This window comes from Coenobita brevimanus, chromosome 31 (assembly GCF_032717465.1).
Source record: "Coenobita brevimanus isolate Jiangsu-jjx chromosome 31, ASM3271746v2, whole genome shotgun sequence".
In the NCBI taxonomy this organism is placed as follows: domain Eukaryota; kingdom Metazoa; phylum Arthropoda; class Malacostraca; order Decapoda; family Coenobitidae; genus Coenobita; species Coenobita brevimanus.
The window spans coordinates 28,804,039-28,823,522 of NC_136984.1; the positions used below are offsets into that span (position 1 = coordinate 28,804,039).

The 19,484-nt window shown below is 43.4% G+C and overlaps 1 protein-coding gene across 1 annotated transcript in view; it reads right to left on the reverse strand.

Annotated features, from left to right (window-relative positions):
• The window catches only part of LOC145395439 (uncharacterized), a 29,329-nt gene extending 10,085 nt beyond the window's left edge, over positions 1-19,244 (reverse strand). The window contains exons 1-2 of the mRNA XM_080269043.1: positions 19,128-19,244; positions 12,720-12,851 (exon numbers count right to left, since the gene is read on the reverse strand). Coding sequence (XP_080125169.1) covers positions 12,720-12,851; positions 19,128-19,194 — 199 coding nt within the window. The 5' untranslated portion in view covers positions 19,195-19,244. The remainder of the gene's footprint in view (positions 1-12,719; positions 12,852-19,127) is intronic.
• Between the last annotated feature and the right edge of the window lie 240 nt (positions 19,245-19,484).

Here is a 19,484-nt window from a genome sequence, read left to right on the forward strand (position 1 = left end):
AGAGGAAAAGAAGGTGCAATAAGTAAAACAAATCGCTTATGGGTAGGTGTTAGGGATATTGTCATAGAGGGTGTGGTGATGTTTGAGTAGGGATGATTCTATGTGCATATACTCCTTTCACCTTAACTTGGCCCAGATTATAGTCGTTTTGCAGTTTATTTCACGTAGCTCAGTGGCAGAAAAAGCCAATGCTATGGCTCTACACCCTTTCCATAGCACTTCTTCGTGACTAGCATCATATTCTAGAGTTAATACAATACACCCATTCTATAGTACTTCTTCGTGACTCGCATCAAATTCAATTGTTAACGTAATACATCCTTACCAAAGCACTTCGTGACTAGCATCATGTTCTAGTTTTAATATAAATCCTTTCCATTGCACTTCTTCGTGACTAGCATGATACTCTAGTGTTAATATGACAACTCAACATTCAGGGTAGAGGTGGCAATTTAAGGCCAACTTAAAGACAAAGCTCCCTTACACCTCTTCAGGCCGTTTCACACCGGATGTGATGCTAACTGCCCTGCGGTCGTACGCTGGTGATGCTTAAGATGCGACTTTTACACCGTAGCGATGTCAGCGAGTTACGTTGCGGATGTTGCGATGATTTGTATCACTGGAGCCATGGATGACAGTACCGAGTGGTCTTATGTGGTGGGGGAGGAGGAGGAGGAGGAGGAGCTGTTATTGCTCACTCTAGCCATTACCAAGAAAATGAAAAAGAAATGAGTATGAGACAAATGTGTAAAGATTAACCTCTCCCCTCCGGCAGATGTTGTCACGAGCGCTCCCACCAGCTGGGCATTCCCGAGAGAAATCTGGAAAATCGTCCATTTTTAAACTATCATATCTCACTTAAAACTTAAACAAATATAACAAACAAGGTGTCATATTACTCATCAATCCTTCGAATTCAAGCTGATTGCATGAGATGGTCCGGGAAGTTCATGTAAGGAGAGTGAGTGAGTGGGGAATGAGGGCATTTTTTTTTTTTTTTTTTTTTTTTTTGCCGGTGTCCGTATGCGTTGTGGAGGTTCGGTGGCACAACTAAGGCTTCCGGTAGCCCTCCACAATAATAACACTTTGATAACTCTTCCAGAAGACCAAAATTCACTACAAACACTGTTTATGTGAATATTTTTCCATAAGCTGTCGTACTTGGTGCTGGTAGGCCAGTAACCGTAGCAACAACCTTGAAGGCAGGCTGTCCGCTCGCCTGCACCACCACCACCCCGCCTTGCTGTACAGACAGACAGACAGACAGACACTCTCACATGCTTTCTGACTGTCTCTCTCTCTCTCTCTCTCTCTCTCTCTCTCTCTCTCTCTCTCACACACACACACACACACACACACACACACACACACACACACATTTACACACATACAGAAATGTTTGTTTGGTTAGCACTGTCGTCCGATTCTGGCACCACTGATCGAGTAGGAGTCTGGGTATTACAATTACTAGAAATAATACTGTTGTTACTACTACTACAACTACAACTACACTACTGCAACTACTACTAATACTACATCTACCACTACTACCACTATACCACTACTACTAACACTACAACTACTACTACTACAACTACTACTATTACTACAACTAGCATAACTACTACTATTAGTACCACACCTACAACATATACTACCACTACTACTACCACTACAAGTACTACTACAAAAAAGCTATAAAAAAAATATTATGAATAAAGTACCGGTAGTTATTTATGTACTGCCCCTAATGGGAAATACTGCCCATAATCAGAAATACTTACCACCGTGACTTTCTCTTGACTGTGATTTGTACTTTTTCATCATAAGAAATATGTATAAAGAAGTATTTTGAAAACGAAATAAGAGAGTGACTTTATCATGAAACAAACTTTCTTCTTCCATTATTTACATTAGTATATGCAGAGCAGTAAAATCATTTTTTCTATTCACACAAAAAACAACATACCAGTATACACAAAACTAACTTGTGCATAATACCCAGACTCCTACAACTCGGTCTTTGAGTGGAAATCGAAGAGACAGTTAGTGCACATTGCCACCTCACATCCAGCACACCACCACATCATCATACGGCGTTGCTGTGGTCGGCGCAATGAATTGGTGCAAACATAGCAACGCTGGAAGGCTTCTTTGCCTGCAGCTGTTGAAGGCAGTATTTCCATGAAATGCCTCTGAGGTAGTCCCTGCACTGCAGGGGGTCAGGCAGTTGCTGCACACTGTGCCTCCATTTCACGGAAGGTTTTACCTGTCCGTATCTCTCCAGAAGGCCATAAATTACATCCTTCTCGAACTATCTGAGGGATGTGCTAGTCTGTGTAACATCCTTGTACAGAATGAAGGCATTCAGTACACAGATGTCCAGTATATGTAGGAATGCCTTCTTATACCACTTACAACACCTCCTCAGACAGTCGATGGTGCCGAGCTGCATATCAGATTTATTGACGAGTCGCATGTTCACGTTATAATTGATAACAGCATCAGGCTTGAAGACTGGCTGCCTCGTTCTCCTATCGACCTTGCCTGTGTTGATCAACCTACCTTCGTGGACCATAGAGAGGACATTCACCTTCTCTTATTGTGCCAGTGAATTGCTAGGAGTTTACCTGATTTCAAGGTCCTGCACTCCCCTTTCATGGTGCCTTTGGGAAAGGATGGCCGATGCTTCTTCTTTGCACAGACAGTGCCATATGATCTAATTTTGTGTTCCTGCAGGTTCTTTGCAAGACTTGGTGCCATGTAATAATTATCCATGTACAGGATATGGTTGCCACCAAGTAGCTGTCCATCAGCTTCTTGACAACTGAGCCAGAGAAGCAATGGGGAACGTCCTTCGACAACGCTGCATCATTCACTGCACACACAATGTAATCTAACATGTACTGTACCCAGTCTTGAAAGCACACAGTACAAAAAACTATATTCCGAAACGATGTCTCTTTGAGGGAATGTACTAAATGAAGGCAAGACGTCCCCTGAACAAAACAAGCAACTGGTTGATAACAACCTTCTGAAATGGTCTGAAAAAAAAAATGAAAATCTTCCTTCATCATCTCCAGAATCGAGCGAATTTTCCACAGCCCGTCGTTCTAATGTGGGCCCATATTCGTGGAAAAATACAGGTACCTCAGGATGTCAAGGTAGTGGTCCCGTGGCATATACTTACCAAATACTGGCATTGCAGCAATATCATCCACACGCCTGTAATCATGTGTATTGTGTTTCCTAACATGATGCATCAACATAGTCAGAGCTAGACAAGCATAAATTTCACTAACATTCGTCGCAGTCCATTGTTTCATCTTCGCACCTCTCTCTCAGGTGCGAGGTTTCAGCTCAGTTGCAGCAGAATTCCCCGAAACTATTCACTTCTTTCACAATGAACTCCATCACTGCAGTAGTGAAAAAAGCAAGGAAGAAGTCCACTGCAGAAGATCGATTACATGGGAATTCTGGCTGCACATCTGCATTTGTGTCATCAGACACAGGTACCTCGGGCTGAAACCCCGTCCCTTCCTCCCAGGCAAAAGCTTCAAACCTACCAATCCTAGGTGCCTTGTCTGCCGTGCACGTGGCCTGCCCCGTGCCCTGCCATGGCCCCTTGCATGGTAGCATGGTGGTTAGTCTGCTGACTTACCATCAGATGAGGCAGGTGATGATGCTGGTGACGGCGATCGTGGTGGTGATGGCGATGGTGATAGGCGTTGTCAGGCACGTTCCTGCCGGCGTGCACTTGCACCTACATAGCCTGATGTGCTGGGCTGTGGTGATAAGGCACGTGGTGGGGCAGGCCGGCGTGGTGAGCCACGTGGTGAGGCAGGCTGGTGTGGCAAGTCACGTGGTGAGGCAGGCCAGCGTAGTGAGGCACATGGTGAGGGAGGCCAGCGTGATGAGGCATGTAGTGAGGCAGGCCAGCATGGTGAGGCATGTAGTGAGATAGGGCAGCATGGTGAGGCACGTGGTGAGGCAGGCCAGCGTAGTGAGGCACATGGTGAGGGAGGCCAGCGTGATGGGGCATGTAGTGAGGCAGGCCAGCGTGGTGAGGCATGTAGTGAGGCAGGCCAGCATGGTAAGGCATGTAATGAGGCAGGCCAGCATGGTGAGGCATGTAATGAGGCAGGCTGGCATGGTGAGGCATGTAGTGAGATAGGGCAGCATGGTGAGGCACGTAGTGAGGCAGGCCAGTGTGGTGAGGCATGTGGTGAAGCAGACCAATGTGGTGAGGCATGTAGTGATGCAGGCCAGCGTGGTGAGGCACATGGCGATGTGGGAACCGATGCAGGCCGTGTACGTGAAGGTTGTGATGATGAAGGACGGGTGTAAATTCCCACTGTAGGCCGCTCTGGTGCGCGGCTCAGCCTGCAGCATTTCCTCCTCCCACCATACTCCATCTCCTCCCTTTCTTCACTCCCTACCTCCCCTTCCACCTTCACCATTGAGTGAATATCATCCTCTGCAGGACCATCAACAACATCTGACCCTTCATCATCAGAGAAGGTTGATGATCGTGCACAGAAAAAACATCGCCGCACAGTGAAGAAATCATGGTCACTCTCCTCCTCTGAGGCATACATCTCCACACTCAGTATGGCGATGTCACTTTCCTCAGAGGAGGAGTCACTTTCCCCACTCACCACTGGCAATAACAGCAGATCCAACTCCTTTTCTATCGCACTATTACTAAGGCGTTTCCTCTTAGAGCCTTTTGACTTCAATGGTGTTGAAGTTGGCGGTCGCAGGCGGTCACCCGAGGGTCGGAACACAGGAATATTTTTTTGCATAGGTCTATCCCAGACCGAGGTACACAGGCAACTGGAGCATGACTGTGATGCATGCAGGAGAGTTGCCAGTGGCTGTGTATGGTGGAATTAACCAGCTGAATATTCAAACAATGGCAAGAATTACTAGATCATGTATACATGGCCCCCGGAAGGCCCTGGGAGGACATGTATACATGTCACCTGGATGGGATGGGTTAAAGCTGGGTGAATACCATTGTCTTTTTCAAGAACTTTCACATGATCAGGAAGAATTCAGGCACTATTTTAGAATGTCTCCCACTCAGTTGAATGAAGTCTTATCAGTGACTGAATGAGATATCCAGAAACAAGATACAAACTACAGGCAGCCCCTAAGTGTGAAGGACAGGCAGTCCCTAAGTGTGAAGGACAGGCAGTCCCTAAGTGTGAAGGACAGGCAGTTCCTAAGTGTGAAGGACAGGCAGTTCCTAAGTGTGAAGGATAGGCAGTTCTTAAGTGTGAAGGACAGGCAGCCCCTAACTGTGAAGAACAGGCAGTCCTTAAATGTGAAGGACAGGCAGTTCCTAAGTGTGAAGGACTGGCTGTCCCTAAATGTGAAGGATAAGCAGTCCCTAAGTGTGAAGGACAGGCAGTCCCTAAGTGTGAAGGACAGGCAGTCCCCAAGTGTGAAGGACACACTGGCAAACTGTGACAACTCTCTTCTCAAGCACTCTTGTACGCATGCGTGACGGAAGCTGTGTTGAGAGAAACCTCAGAGGTGGCAATCTGTAAAGCTATGCAAGCGACATCACGCATGACAGTTACATGGTATCGCATCCAGTCTGAACAGCCTCACTCAAAAGAAAACAAGCAATTGAAAGCCATGTCGCTTCCCATCTGCAGCAGAGCTAGCACTGCATCCCGTGTGAAATGGCCTTTTCTTAGCATTTTATTTTTGGAAATGTGTGGTTAATATCCTTTTGTACCCCATGGGGTAGGGGGGGTTTTCAAGAATACTCCCCCAGTATCCCTGCTTGTCGTAAAAGGCGACTAAAAGGGTTGGCGAAGGGTTAGTGCCTCTCCCTGGAAAACAACTAACTAAAAAACAAACAATAAGCCTCGGACAAGGACTGACCAAACGATGACGACCAAGGACCGGACAAAGGACATGGTTATCAGTACGTGGAATGTAAGGGGAGCGAATGATGAGGTGAAAGAGAGAGAGATTGTCCAGGTGCTTGAGGGTGCGAAAATGGATGTATGTGGTATAACTGAAACAAAATGGAGAGAAGAAAATGTGAGAGAATGGGAATATGGATGGGGTATATGTGCAGTAGGTGAGAATGAGAGGGCAAAGGAAGGAGTATGTATAGTTGTGAGTAAAAGATGGAAGAAGAGCATAAGACAGTATGGATCAGTTGGGTCAAGGATTGTGTGGGTAAAGTTGAAAGTTGGAATACAAATGTGGGCGATTGTGTGTGTGTATGCGCCAACACAAGATCGTGCTAGAAGAGTGAGAGAAGAGTTCTGGACAAATGTAGAAGTGTGCATGGAAAAGTTTGGAAGGAATGAGAGAGTGCTTTTGATTGGTGATATGAATGGTGAAGTTGGGAATGTGAAGGTGGATGGAATAGTTGGTGAGTGGGGTGTGCCTGCTGAAATAGATGAGAATGGGAGTGCATTAGTGGACATTTGTGCTGGGAGGGGGTTGGTGATAGCCAATACCCTCTTCAGGCATAAAATAATCCACAGGTATACATGGCGAGTGATGAGAAGGGTGGGTGGTGAACTGAATGAAAGGAAGGCAATGATTGATTATGTGTGTGTGGATGAAAGGGTGCGAAGGTGTGTAATGGATGCAAGAGCTCATAGAGGTTGGGGGAGTGGACTTTCTGACCACTACTTGGTGGTGGCCAGAATTAGAATTCAAGTAAGATGGAGGAATAGAAGAAGGGAAAGACGAGAGGAAGGAGTAGTTGCAAGGAGAGTGGAAAGGTTACAAGAGGATGAGAAAAAGGCAGAGTTTAAGAGAGAAGTGGAGGAACGATTGGGCAAATATGAATTGGAGCAGTTGGGAGACGTGGAAGGTGTGTGTAGGATATTTACAGAAGAAATATGTGCAGCATGTGATGTGGTGTGTGGAAGGAAGAGAAGACGGAGGGGGTGCAAGGAACAGCGTGGTGGACTGAAGAGGTGAGACAGGCTGTGGCACAAAAGAAGAAAGCATACAATGAATGGATGAGAAATAGGGGCGTGGAAGAAGTTGAGAGGCGGAAGAGAGAGTTATATGTGGAAAGAAAGAGAGAGGTGAAAAGATTAGTAAGAGAGAGTAAGAAGAGAGTGGATGAGGAATTTGGAAGGAATTTGAGTGTAAAGTGGAGGAACTATAATAAAATGTTCTGGAAAGAGGTGAAAACAGTAAGACAGGGTGGAAGTGAAGTTAGCAGGGGAGTGAAAGATAAAAATGGTAGATTACTAGCAGAGAAGGGAGACAAAGTGAGCAGATGGAGAGAACACTTTAAGGAATTGTTGAACATAGAGGATGGAAGTAATGGGAGTATAAGTGGCTGGGGAATGGCTGGGAGAAGGAGGGAGGTGAGAAGACAGGAAGAAATCAGTAGGATAGAAGTTGTGGCAGAAATGAAGAAAGTTAAATCGGGGAAAGCCCCAGGAATTGATGGAGTGTGTGGTGAAATGCTGAAGCATGGGGGAGAGATAGTAGTAGAATGGATGTGGAAGATGTGCAGATTGGCCTGGGAGGAAGGTAGAGTCCCGGAGGATTGGAAGTCAGGTATAATTATTCCCTTGTACAAAGGAAAAGGGGAAAAAGAAGTGTGTGGTAATCATAGGAGCATTTGTCTTCTTAGTATAATATGAAAAGTGTATGGTAGGATACTTATTGACAGAGTTAGAGAAAGAACAGGGGAAAAAGAATTGTGTGGTAATCATAGGAGCATTTGTCTTCTTAGTATAATAGGAAAAGTGTATGGTAGGATACTTATTGACAGAGTTAGAGAAAGAACAGAGGAATTAGTTGGAGAAGAACAGGGAGGCTTTAGGAAGGGAAGAGGTTTTGTAAATCAGATATTCATTCTTAGATCTTTAGTGGAAAAGTTTCTAGAGAAGGGAAAGAAGTTGTATGCGGCTTTCATGGATTTGGAGAAAGCATATGACAGGATGGATAGACAAGGATTGTGGAAAGTGTTAAGAATATATGGAGTAAATGGGAAGTTGTTGAATGCTGTGAAGAGTATGTACGATGGTGCGAAGGCTGCAGTGCGTGTGGATGGTGAACTAAGTGAATTTTTCTCTTTGAAGGTTGGGTTGAAACAGGGATGTGTCATGTCTCCATGGTTGTTCAATCTTTACATGGATGGGGTAATAAAAGAGTTACAAGGTAGGACAGTGGATGTTGGAGTGGCCCTGGTGAGAGAGGATAGTGTTTGGAAACTCCCTGTACTGTTGTTTGCAGATGATACTGTGTTGTTGATTGAAGACGAAGGGGAGCTGCAAGGCTTGGTGGATGAGTTTGGGAGAGTGTGTAAGAAACGGAATCTAAAGGTGAAGGTAGGGAAGAGTAAAGTGATGGTCTTTGAGAAAGGTGAAGTCAGTGAATGTACAGTGATGTTGGATGATGAGGAACTGGAAAATATGAGTACGTTTAAGTACTTGGGTAGTGTGATGAGTAAGGATGGAAGTTTGGAGGGTGAAGTGCTTGAAAGGGTACAGCAGGGAAGAAAGGTTGCTGGTTCTTTGAAGGCAGTGATAAGAAACAGGGAAGTGAGCATGGAAGTGAAAAAGTTACTACATGACAGTATTGTGATACCAACTCTAACGTACGGAAGTGAAGCTTGGACGTTGTTGGAAGGAAACAAGTCAAGAGTGAGAGCAGTGGAAATGAGTTATTTAAGAGGAGCCTGTGGAGTCACATGGAGAGACAGGCTGACGAATGAGGATATAAAGGAGCGTTGTGGTGTGGATGTGGATGTGATAGGAAGTGTTACGAGGAACACAATGAGGTGGTTTGGCCATGTGGCGAGGATGGAGGGTGATAGACTGACGAAGAGAGTGTATGTGAGTGAGGTGGAGGGGGGAAGAGGGAGGGGGAGGCCAAGGATGAGATGGAGGGATGGGGTGGAGAGGTATATGAGAGGAGGGGGGGTGATTTGGGAGCAGGGCGGTGAGATGGCGGGGGATAAGGCGACTTGGAGGCGGTTTGTTTGTGGCCACCCCAAACGGGATTGAGGCGTCTGGCAATATATAGATAGATAGACTTTATTAGGGAAGAGTATGATGAAAGTGGAAGGATTCATCCAGCACAGAATAGGACAGTAAGGTGTAAATAACAAAACAAATCACTTAGGAAAAGGTGTTAGGGAAATAAGGACTAAACAGTAATTCATCATCATCATCATCATCATCATCATCATCATCATCCGGACTTCCTTTCCCACCCAAGGGCAGGGTGAGGAGTAACAATGTCCAGACAGCCCAGATTTGCCCAATCCAATGGGCCACGCTTCCATTCACTCATCATTCAAGCCCGGGAATCCTGGCTCTATCGTATAAGCCAAAAACACCCACCACGTTCTGTAGTTTCATAAAAACGTATCCGATTGAGTCAATCCAGATGCTGCCACGTTAAAAAGGGGTGCCAAAATCCCTGGTTATGCACTTCTCACAACATTCATCTAGCCAGCTCAATCTCTTGTCAGTTCCCTAGCCTCACTGACTTCCAAACCTCTCTTCCTCACATTCTCATCCACCATATCTCTCCACCCTCTCCTTGGCCTACCTCGCCTCCTCCCTCTTTCAAATTTGCTTAAATATACCTTTTTCACCACCCTATTGTCATCCATTCTCTCCACATGACCATACCATCTCAGCACACTCTTCGATTCTGGTGTCCACCGACTTCCTCATTCCACACCTTTCACGAATCACATAATTTCGTATCCAATCCACCCTCTATACTCCACATACATTCCTCAGCTTTCCCATTTCCACTGCCCTCACTCCTGATGTTTCATTTTCATGCCACACCATAGTCTCACAGCCATATGTAAAAGTTGGCACTAACACTCCTTCATGTAAGCCTCGTGCAGGTGCAACACTCAAGCCTTCATTGCATCAGCTACCTTTCTTCCTTGTGTCATTCTACTTTTCACTTCTTCTGCACATCTTCCTCTCTTTTCTGTCAATGTACTCAGGCATTTGAACTCTCTCACCAATTCCAGTTTCTCTCCATTCACTGTAACATCACACTGGGAGTCACCTTCTCTCTCAATAACCATCACTTTACTCTCTTTTCTACAGTTACTCTCAAGGCACGACGCTCACAGACATCAGCAAAACTCTGCACGAGCCTACCAAGTTCTTGTCCGGTAATTGCAAGCAGTCCTGCATCATCAGCATACAACATATTTGAGGTATTCCATCCATCATCATTCATTACGAATGCCATCCCTCTCTCCATTACTCGTGTGTTTAGTTTTTTCATCATCCCATCCATATATACTGTATTCTGAACAACCATGAGGATAACACACAACCTCGTCGCAAGCTCACACCGACTGTGAACCTTTCACTTAGATGCCCATTAACTCTTATACATGCTTCGCTACCATCATAAAAACTTTTGACAGTTCCTAGCAGCTTACGATCTACGCCATACATGTGCAAAACTTTCCACAATTCCTCTCTGTCTACTTTGTCGTATGCTTTCTTCAGATCCATGAATGCCATAAACACCTATGGTCTTTCTTACAAGCCTTCTCTGCTAACTGTCTCACTGCAAATACTTGATCCACACATCCTCTGCCACTCCTAATGCCACCCGGTTCATCACTCACTAGGACTTCTGATATCTCTCTTACTTTCTCTATAATAATTCTTCCATGTACCTTCCCTACCACACTCAATAAACTTATCCCACGATAATTCTTGCACTCACTTCGCTCACCTTTATTTTTGCACAGGGGTACAATCACAGTTTGTTTCCTCTCTGCAGGCACAGTTTCACTCATCCATGCCTTCTTACATATCTCCAACAAGCACTTCATTCCACTCTGTCCACTACACTTAAGCATCTCTGCATACACCTCATCAACCCCTGCTGCTTTCCCATTTTTCATCCGCTTCACAGCACTCTTCACCTGTGCGAGTGTCACATCTCCTGGCACTGTATTCCTTCCCTGCACACCCCCAAAACCAGTTATGTTTATAGTCGCTCTGTTCTCTCTATTCCCATTCATCAAGCTTTCAAAATAATCTTTCCATCTGGTCCTTACTTCATCTCCATGGGTTAATAATCTACCACCTGCATCCTTGACACCATCACATTTCTTTCCGCCTTCACTTCTACATTTCCACACCTCTTTCCAGAGTAACTTCCTATTTTCAGAGTAGTTCGTATTCGTTTTTCTTCGCAGATCATCATTTACCTCCTTCTTTTCCTCTTCACTAGTCTCTTTATGTACTTCTTGCTCTCAATATACTCAGTTCTCATTTCAACTGAACCCCTGTCCTGTAACCACTTTAGCCACTTCTTCCTCTTTACCTCCACTGCTCTCTTAACCTTCTCATCCCACCCTGCCATACCTTTCTTCTTGTTACTCTTGCCATACACACACCACTTTAGCATTCCTAACTAAGCAATCCCTATATGCATTCCACAGGCTGTCCAGATCCATTTCATTCTAGTTCACTGATTCTAACTCCTCCTCTACTTTGGTCCTGTAATCATCTACCATTTCTTTGATCCTGAGCTTCTCAACTTTGAGTCTTTCTCCTTGGCTGCTCCTCTCTCTCCTGATCCACCTCACTCCTCTCAGGTTGATCTTGCATACCACAATCATATGATCTCACAGACCTCCACATCGTCCTCTCACGGCCCTCGTTTCAGCAACCATTCCCGTCATTGACCTCTATACGAGTACATAATCAATCAGGCTTTTTTCAACATGATCCCTGTTTCCTCTATACTATGTATATTTATGTGCATCTTTGTGTTTGAAATATGAGTTACAAATGCACAACCTCCTCTCCTGACACATATCCTATTGTCGCGTCCCATTATCATTTTCTCCTGGTACTCCATAACAACCCACTATGTCATCCTCAGGACCAGTGCCTACTCTTCCATTCATATCCCCCTGTGATGATCACTTTGTAGCTCCTGGGCATTTCTCCCACTACCTCATCCAGCGCATCCCAAAATCTGTCTTTCTCTCTCTCACTACTGTCCTCACACGGTGCATATGCCACAATCACTGCCACTTGCACCTCAAACTTGAACTTGACATACAAACACCTCGAGTTGGAACATCTGTAGTCTCTCATTCCACTCTGCCACACCTCATTCATCAACAAAATATCTCCTTCCTTGCATCTTCCTTCCCCATTCATTCCCGATCTTACATATTTCACACCCTCCCACTCCTCCACTTCACACCCTTTCATCTTCGTTTCACACAATGCCATCACAGCATATCTCACACTCTTGAACACATTCACCCTTTCCTCCCTCTTGCTCTCCTCATTCACACCTCTCACATTCCACATGGCCACGCAAGTCTGCCCATTTGGTTGGGGCCCTGGGCAGGGATTGGGCCCTCCGAGGCTCTCTGAAACGACTGCCATGATTAAGTGATTTTGGATAGGGGAATCTGGGGGACATTTAACCCTGCCAGAAACCCTAGTTATATGGTTACCAACCAGCGTAGTGAATGGTTTCCTGGGTACAGGAAACCACTTGGCTTGTCACTCAGTGTAGAGCTCATATGGCATCACTCTATATTGAGTGAGTGGATGATGGGCGCCCCCATCCACCATAAACTAAACTATACTAAACAGAATAGTTACGATATGTTTTCTGTCCGTACTTTGTGTTAAAAAAAAAAATAATAATAATAATAATAACTGAGAGAGAGACAAAGAGACAATGAAAGTACGTACGGCATCCAATCAAGGTACACACAGGAACGCCTGTGTCCGTACACCTGCACCAGTTACAGGCATCAATCTTGAACTCCGAGCCTGGCACACACGTAGCACCAGGAGGCAATCCCGCGAAGGGGTCATGATGACCTGAAAAGAGGATGGTACATAGTTAGACGGAAAGTTTTAGTTAGGCAGTGTTAGTACGAACAAGCGAGCGAAGCGAGTAACCGATGATTACTCTCACTTAAGTTTGGAAATGAGCAGCCCGACCCGACCCGACCGTTAGGCTAAGCAGAAGCTAATAATAAGAACAATAATCATACAATGACAACAACAACAATAATAACAATAACAACAATAATAATAATAATAATAATAATAATAATAAATAAATAAATAAACACAACCAAGCGAGCTAAGCGAGAGAGTCATGTTATTAAGTTTGGAAATGGGTGGCCCGACCCGACCAGACTCTCACGCTAGGCAGAAGCTAATAATTACCCTTATCACGGAGTGTGGTAGCCACTCCGTGATAAAAGTAATGTTAGGATGTAAAGTAGGAATGGTGCAAGTTCAAAATGACGTCCTGTCTAATTGAGTTCATGATTCCCTGGACACATAGACAAAGGAAAAGCAAATGGTCCTGATGAAATTTCACGTTGGGTGCTACGAGAATGTGCAAAGGAGTTAAGTAAACCATTATTTTTAATTTTCAAGAAATCCTTGAGTCAAGGTAAACTACCTGATATTTGGAAGAAAGCAAATATTGTCCCCTTATTCAAGAATGGGAATAGACAAAATCCACCCAACTACCGACCAGTATCACTGACCAGTGTTGTAAGCAAGGTATTAGAAAAGCTTATAAGAAAAGCTTGGGTAAATCATCTAGAACACAATATGATAACAGAAAGACAGTTTGGTTTCAGAAAAGGAAAATCATGTGTTACTAATCTGTTGAGCTACTATGACAGAGTAACAGACACAATACAGGAAAGAGAAGGATGGGTGGACAGTATCTATTTAGATTTCAAGAAAGCATTTGACACAGTACCACACCAAAGAGTTTTATGGAAACTGTACCATCAAGGAGGAATTCGAGGCAAACTGTTTTGTTGGATGCAAGATTTTCTCATAAAAAGAGAAACGAGAACAGTACTAAGAGGAAACTACTCATCATGGAAAGAAGTGACTAGTGGAGCACCACAGGGTTCAATGCTGGCACCAATCATGTTTTTAGTGTATATAAATGATATAGACAGTAACACTGGAAATGAAAGCTATCTAAGTATGTTTGCAGATGATGCAAAAATACAAAGGAGAATTACTAACACAGACTCTTGTAAAGAGCTACAAGAAGAATTAAATAAGCTTCATGAATGGAGTAATACATGGCAAATGGAATTCAATGTGGACAAGTGTCATGTAATCAAGTTTGGTAAAAGTGGAAAAAGACCTGATTGGGATTATATGTTAGGAAATAAAACCCTACACACATCAGAAAGAGAGAAGGTGTGATTATCAATAACAGACCATCTCCGGCTGACCACATCAGCGAGAAGGTACGGAACATGTATACACTGCTTGCAAATATGAGAATAGCATTCACATACATAAATGAAGACATGCTAAGAAGGATAATAACATCATTCATCAGACCAACCCTGGAGTATGCATCAGTAGTCTGGAGTCCTCATCTCAAAAAACACATAGACAAGATTGAAAAAGTGCAAAGGGCCGCTACAAGATGGATACCAAGCTTAAGGGATCTAAGCTACTAAGAAAGACTAAATAAACTGAATCTACCAACACTACAGGAGAGAAGGAAAAGAGGTGACATGATAATGCTATGTAAATGCATATCAGGGAAGGAGAAAATGGACATAAATGATTACTTAACATATGGGGAAGCATCAACAAGAGGACACTGCAAAAAAACTGCATAAGAAGAGAGGTGATAAAAACGTGAGGAAATTCAGTTTCCCAAACAGAGCAATTGATCAGTGGAATGCACTACCGAATGAAATAGCGTGTGCCAAAACAATGAAAAAATTTAAGGATAAGTACGATAAATATGGTTTAAGACACGGGACAGTATGAGTTTGACTCATTCCTGTAAAGATACAATTAGGTAAGAACAATTAGGTAAGAACATCTGGAGGTATCTGGCATCCTCTTACTACACGACGTAGTAATAATCTATAAATGAAGGCAACGATTTGTGTCGTGCCCACCGATTGGTTACAGAGGCTCAGTTCCATTGGTTAAGAATAAAGAATTACATTCTAAGCATCTCTAGAATGTATTGCGTGATATTGTCAGTATAGTGGTAGTGATATCACATGGTTCAGTCATACTGGGTAGATGTATCAGCATTATTTACATACATCTACAGTTGGGTAAACTGTAGTAATATGAGGAACAGGAGCCAATGGCAACCTATGTTACATGTAGTTGGATTCGCTTCGGAGGATCGAAATAGAATTCATACTGACCAAATTAAGTTACAGTATTGTTTCTGCGTAGCTAATTGATGTTTAACATATAACATTTTGGTTTGGCGGTGCCTCAATCCTCCGTTGATGTGTCCTAATTTGTTTAACCTAAGGAGCACTGCATCATTTCATACACTGTGTAACGGAACCCCGTGTGTGTGTGTGTGTGTGTGTGTGTGTATGTGTGTGTGAGAGAGAGAGAGAGAGAGAGAGAGAGAGAGAGAGAGAGTGTTGGAACTTCACTGAGAGGGACGTCGGTTCTTTTCACATTACCGTTATTATAATGTGATTCATAATTGTAATAATTATTACTTATTTTCCCTGGACAGTTATCTGTGTTACAACAATAACAAACAATTAGAGAATACAGAATAAGCAATGGGGTTTACTTTAGATAACGTGAGCGTCGCTTGCGTGAACAATTGTCCCTGTAACTGCGCAACAGTCCGGTATTTTATTTCAGAATAATAGTAATTATTTGCATGTGTATGATTTTCACCCATGTTATGATGTGAACTTGAGCATTAATATACTGATCGGTGACCTCAAAAGTAGTTATTAATAATGTAACGCACAGTAAGAAACGAGATATAGAGATGCCTATCCCTCCCAGGTTAGGGTCAGGGAGCCCACGTTTTAAGTCATGCAGGGTTACACTGACTATGAATAATTGCAAAATGAATATCGGTATGCCTGTATGATATCCGCTGATGCTAACCAAACACTTATCCACGACGCCAGAAGGACGCAGGAACCTGTCAGGTTCGAATTACTGTCCCGTAAAAAAATATGTGTAAGCAAATTGAATATAAATGAAAGAAAAGCACTCTGGAGCCGAATGTTAATCGACCCCCAGAATATGCTGTTGGCCAAGTCAAAGATTTTGACCATATCTTTATACCCTGAAGGTTTTATTTTGATAGCACAAGCCGTTCATGAGATATAATGGTGCTAAAGGCTAGCGATAACAATTGGTTGACCTTTGACAGCCATTTTGGTGACCTTGGCCTTGACCCCAAGTGCCCATTTTCGAACTCGGCTAAGATTTTTGCCATATCTTGATATCCTGAAGTTTCATGTCGATTTCTCAAGCTCATAGGATATAATGGGAACACACACACACACACACACACACACACACACACAGGATATAATGGGAACACACACACACACACACACACACACACACACACACACACACACACACGGGGTTCCGTTACACAGTGTATGAAATGATGCAGTGCTCCTTAGATTAAACAATATTAGGACACATCAACGGAGGATTAAGGCACCGCCAAACCAAAATGTTATATGTTAAACATCAATTAGCTATGCAGAAACAATACTGTAACTTAATTTGGTCAGTATGAATTCTATTTCGATCCTCCGAAGCGAAGCCAACTACATGTAACATAGGTTGCCATTGGCTCCTGTTCCTCATATTACTACAGTTTAGCCAACTGTAGATGTATGTAAATAATGCTGATACATCTACCCAGTATGACTGAACCATGTGATATCACTACCACTATACTGACAATATCACGCAATACATTCTAGAGATGCTTAGAATGTAATTCTTTATTCTTAACCAATGGAACTGAGCCTCTGTAACCAATCGGCGGGCACGACACAAATCGTATAGATTAATACTACGTCGTGTAGTAAGAGGATGCCAGATACCTCCAGATGTGTCCAGGGAATCATGAACTCAACTGTACATAGGTATAAGAGCGTTCGCGCGAAAACGGTGGCAAAGTTCGTTCTAAGCTTATGAACTAAGAGACCTTCGCTATTCAGATACAAAACCTACTCGTAAAGTCTTACTAACCTTCGTAGGAGTCGCAAAATCGAACTGCAGAAAAATCGGATTTGTTCTTCTTTCTCTCTTTTCCTTCTTTTTTTCCTACTTCTTCATCAGTCATAACTCCAAAACAAACAGGAGTACACAAGCGTACTATACACCAAAACGCTGCTTATCAAGTGCATAAGTTTTTTTTTACCTGTTAGAAAGGCATTCAGGCTATGGTTCGCGAAGAACAGCTTCAAAACCGCATCGCGGTCACCCGTAAGTACGTCATTTTGCGCAATATTGGTAAGCTACAGCCAGCCTACAGTTAAAGAGCGTACCAAAACATTTCTTTTCACGGGAAGGCAGCCTCGTGTTAGTCTCTCAGTAGTGATATGTAGACATTACCATGTTACGACAGTATGTAATAGTTGTACGGTAGAAATTAAAATATAGGTACTGACATGAGTAACACAATAAGTCATGTCTGATGTATAAGGAGAGTCGAGCACATATTCTAGCTCAAGAATGTCGATGAATCACAAACTCTTTAATCCAGGCAATACAGGTATGTCACGAGAATGCAGTATAACCAACTTGAGCCAGTCATTTGACGTCATGGAAAACTACCTGTGGAAAGGTACCAGACAAAGACACACCTATGCACTGGTCGGTACATACAGGCTGGGAGGTTGGAGAGGAGAGCAGAGGAGAGAAGGGGTTGGAGTAGGATAGCTAGGTGGCTCGCCGACACGCTAGGTTATGTTACGTTAGGTTACGTTACATTACACTGTCCAGTCTTCATATAACTTTGTGCAATAAAACCTCGTAACCCTGAGAAGTGACTATAACTCACCTCACTTGAGATATAAGGATACATCAGAGCGGGAAGGTGAGAGAGAGAGAGAGAGAGAGAGAGAGAGAGAGAGAGAGAGAGAGAGAGCTCTCCTTTACTTCACGACGCACCATTTTACTCGCAGCGACCCACACACTCCACTAGTGACACAGGTGCAGTCATTCATCACGATACACCTACAGTCTCTCACCATCTAATCTAACCCTTCGGCTACTTTCTTCGATACTGGTGACAGAGGCAAGTACGAGCCATACGATGCCTCAGGACTTTATACTGGCGGTGCATCGACGATCTGCAATTAAAACCAACCTCCCTATCTCTCTACGTCTGGCTATGGCTACTTCATCGATAAATGGAGCTATGTTCTACAAGTAAGCTGCAGTCCACACAGAATCGCTCTACCGTAGTTAGCTATAGCTTATGCTATGCATGAAACAATCCAAGTCTTACATTTGCTATATGCCTAATTATACTTGGACAGAAAGATCATAAACTAGAAAAAAAAAAAAAATCAAAAATGATTGTTATAGAGTAGGAATGGCAAAAATGCACAGATAAAAGATGAAAAAAGCACAGAAACAAGAGAGCATCAGGATGGAAGGAGATTTGGTGACCTATACCCATTACTACATTTCACACTCTAGCCACAAACATGTAGCTGGTGGAATGTACTGGGAACAGGTCTCCAAATCTCCTCCCATCCTGAATGCTATCTGGTTTCTGTGCTTTTTTCACCTCTTACCTCAGCTCTTTTGCCCTCTGCAGATTTGGAGACCTGTATGCATTACTACATTCCACACCGTAGCCACAAACATGTATTTGTAGCCGGTGGAATGCTCTTGTTTCTGTGCTTTTCTTCATCTCTTATCTGTGCGCCTTGTCCATTCCAACTTCTTCACAATAATTTTAGAAGAATATTTTTGTTCTCTAATGTGAAGTAGAGTTGAAATTCTTTCTGAATGTGATACATTTATTCAATTAATTTTGTTATCAACTAAAAACTCACCAATTAAGGCATAGCAACCCCTTGGAATCTACAGTTTTCAAAGGCAGTGTTTGGTTCTAATCTGTGAACACCTCAATTACTAAATCAGATTTAAACAGTATTTGTGTAATAACATTGGCATCAACTCTAGCAGTTAAATATCGGAGATTCCGCCTATAATTTTATATCACAGGGAAATTTTGATAACATGGCGCCCTCCCGCTCCTCATGCGCCCACAACTCCACCTTACTGGTAATTAAAATTATAATTATAATAGTAATTATTATTATTATTACTAACCTGGGTTGGCGGACACAAGGCCCATCGTCACCACCAACACCAGGACGCTCTCGTGTAACCCCTTCATCACCAGTGGTGGCAGTAGTTGTGGTGGTAGTGGTCGCGGTGGTAGTTGCAATGGTAGCAGTGGTAATGGCAGGGAATGGCTAACCTCTCCTCAGACCTCACCTCAACACCCGGTATATATACACCTCCCACACCCACACCCACAACAGTTGCCATCGTTTGCCACTCACTTTATCACTCACCAGGAAGGTTATCTTGACAAAAAAAGAAAAAATCCTTACCACTGCCTTATACAACATTTAAATATTTTCAGAATGTGAAATAACGTAAATGTGAGGACTGTGGAACCAA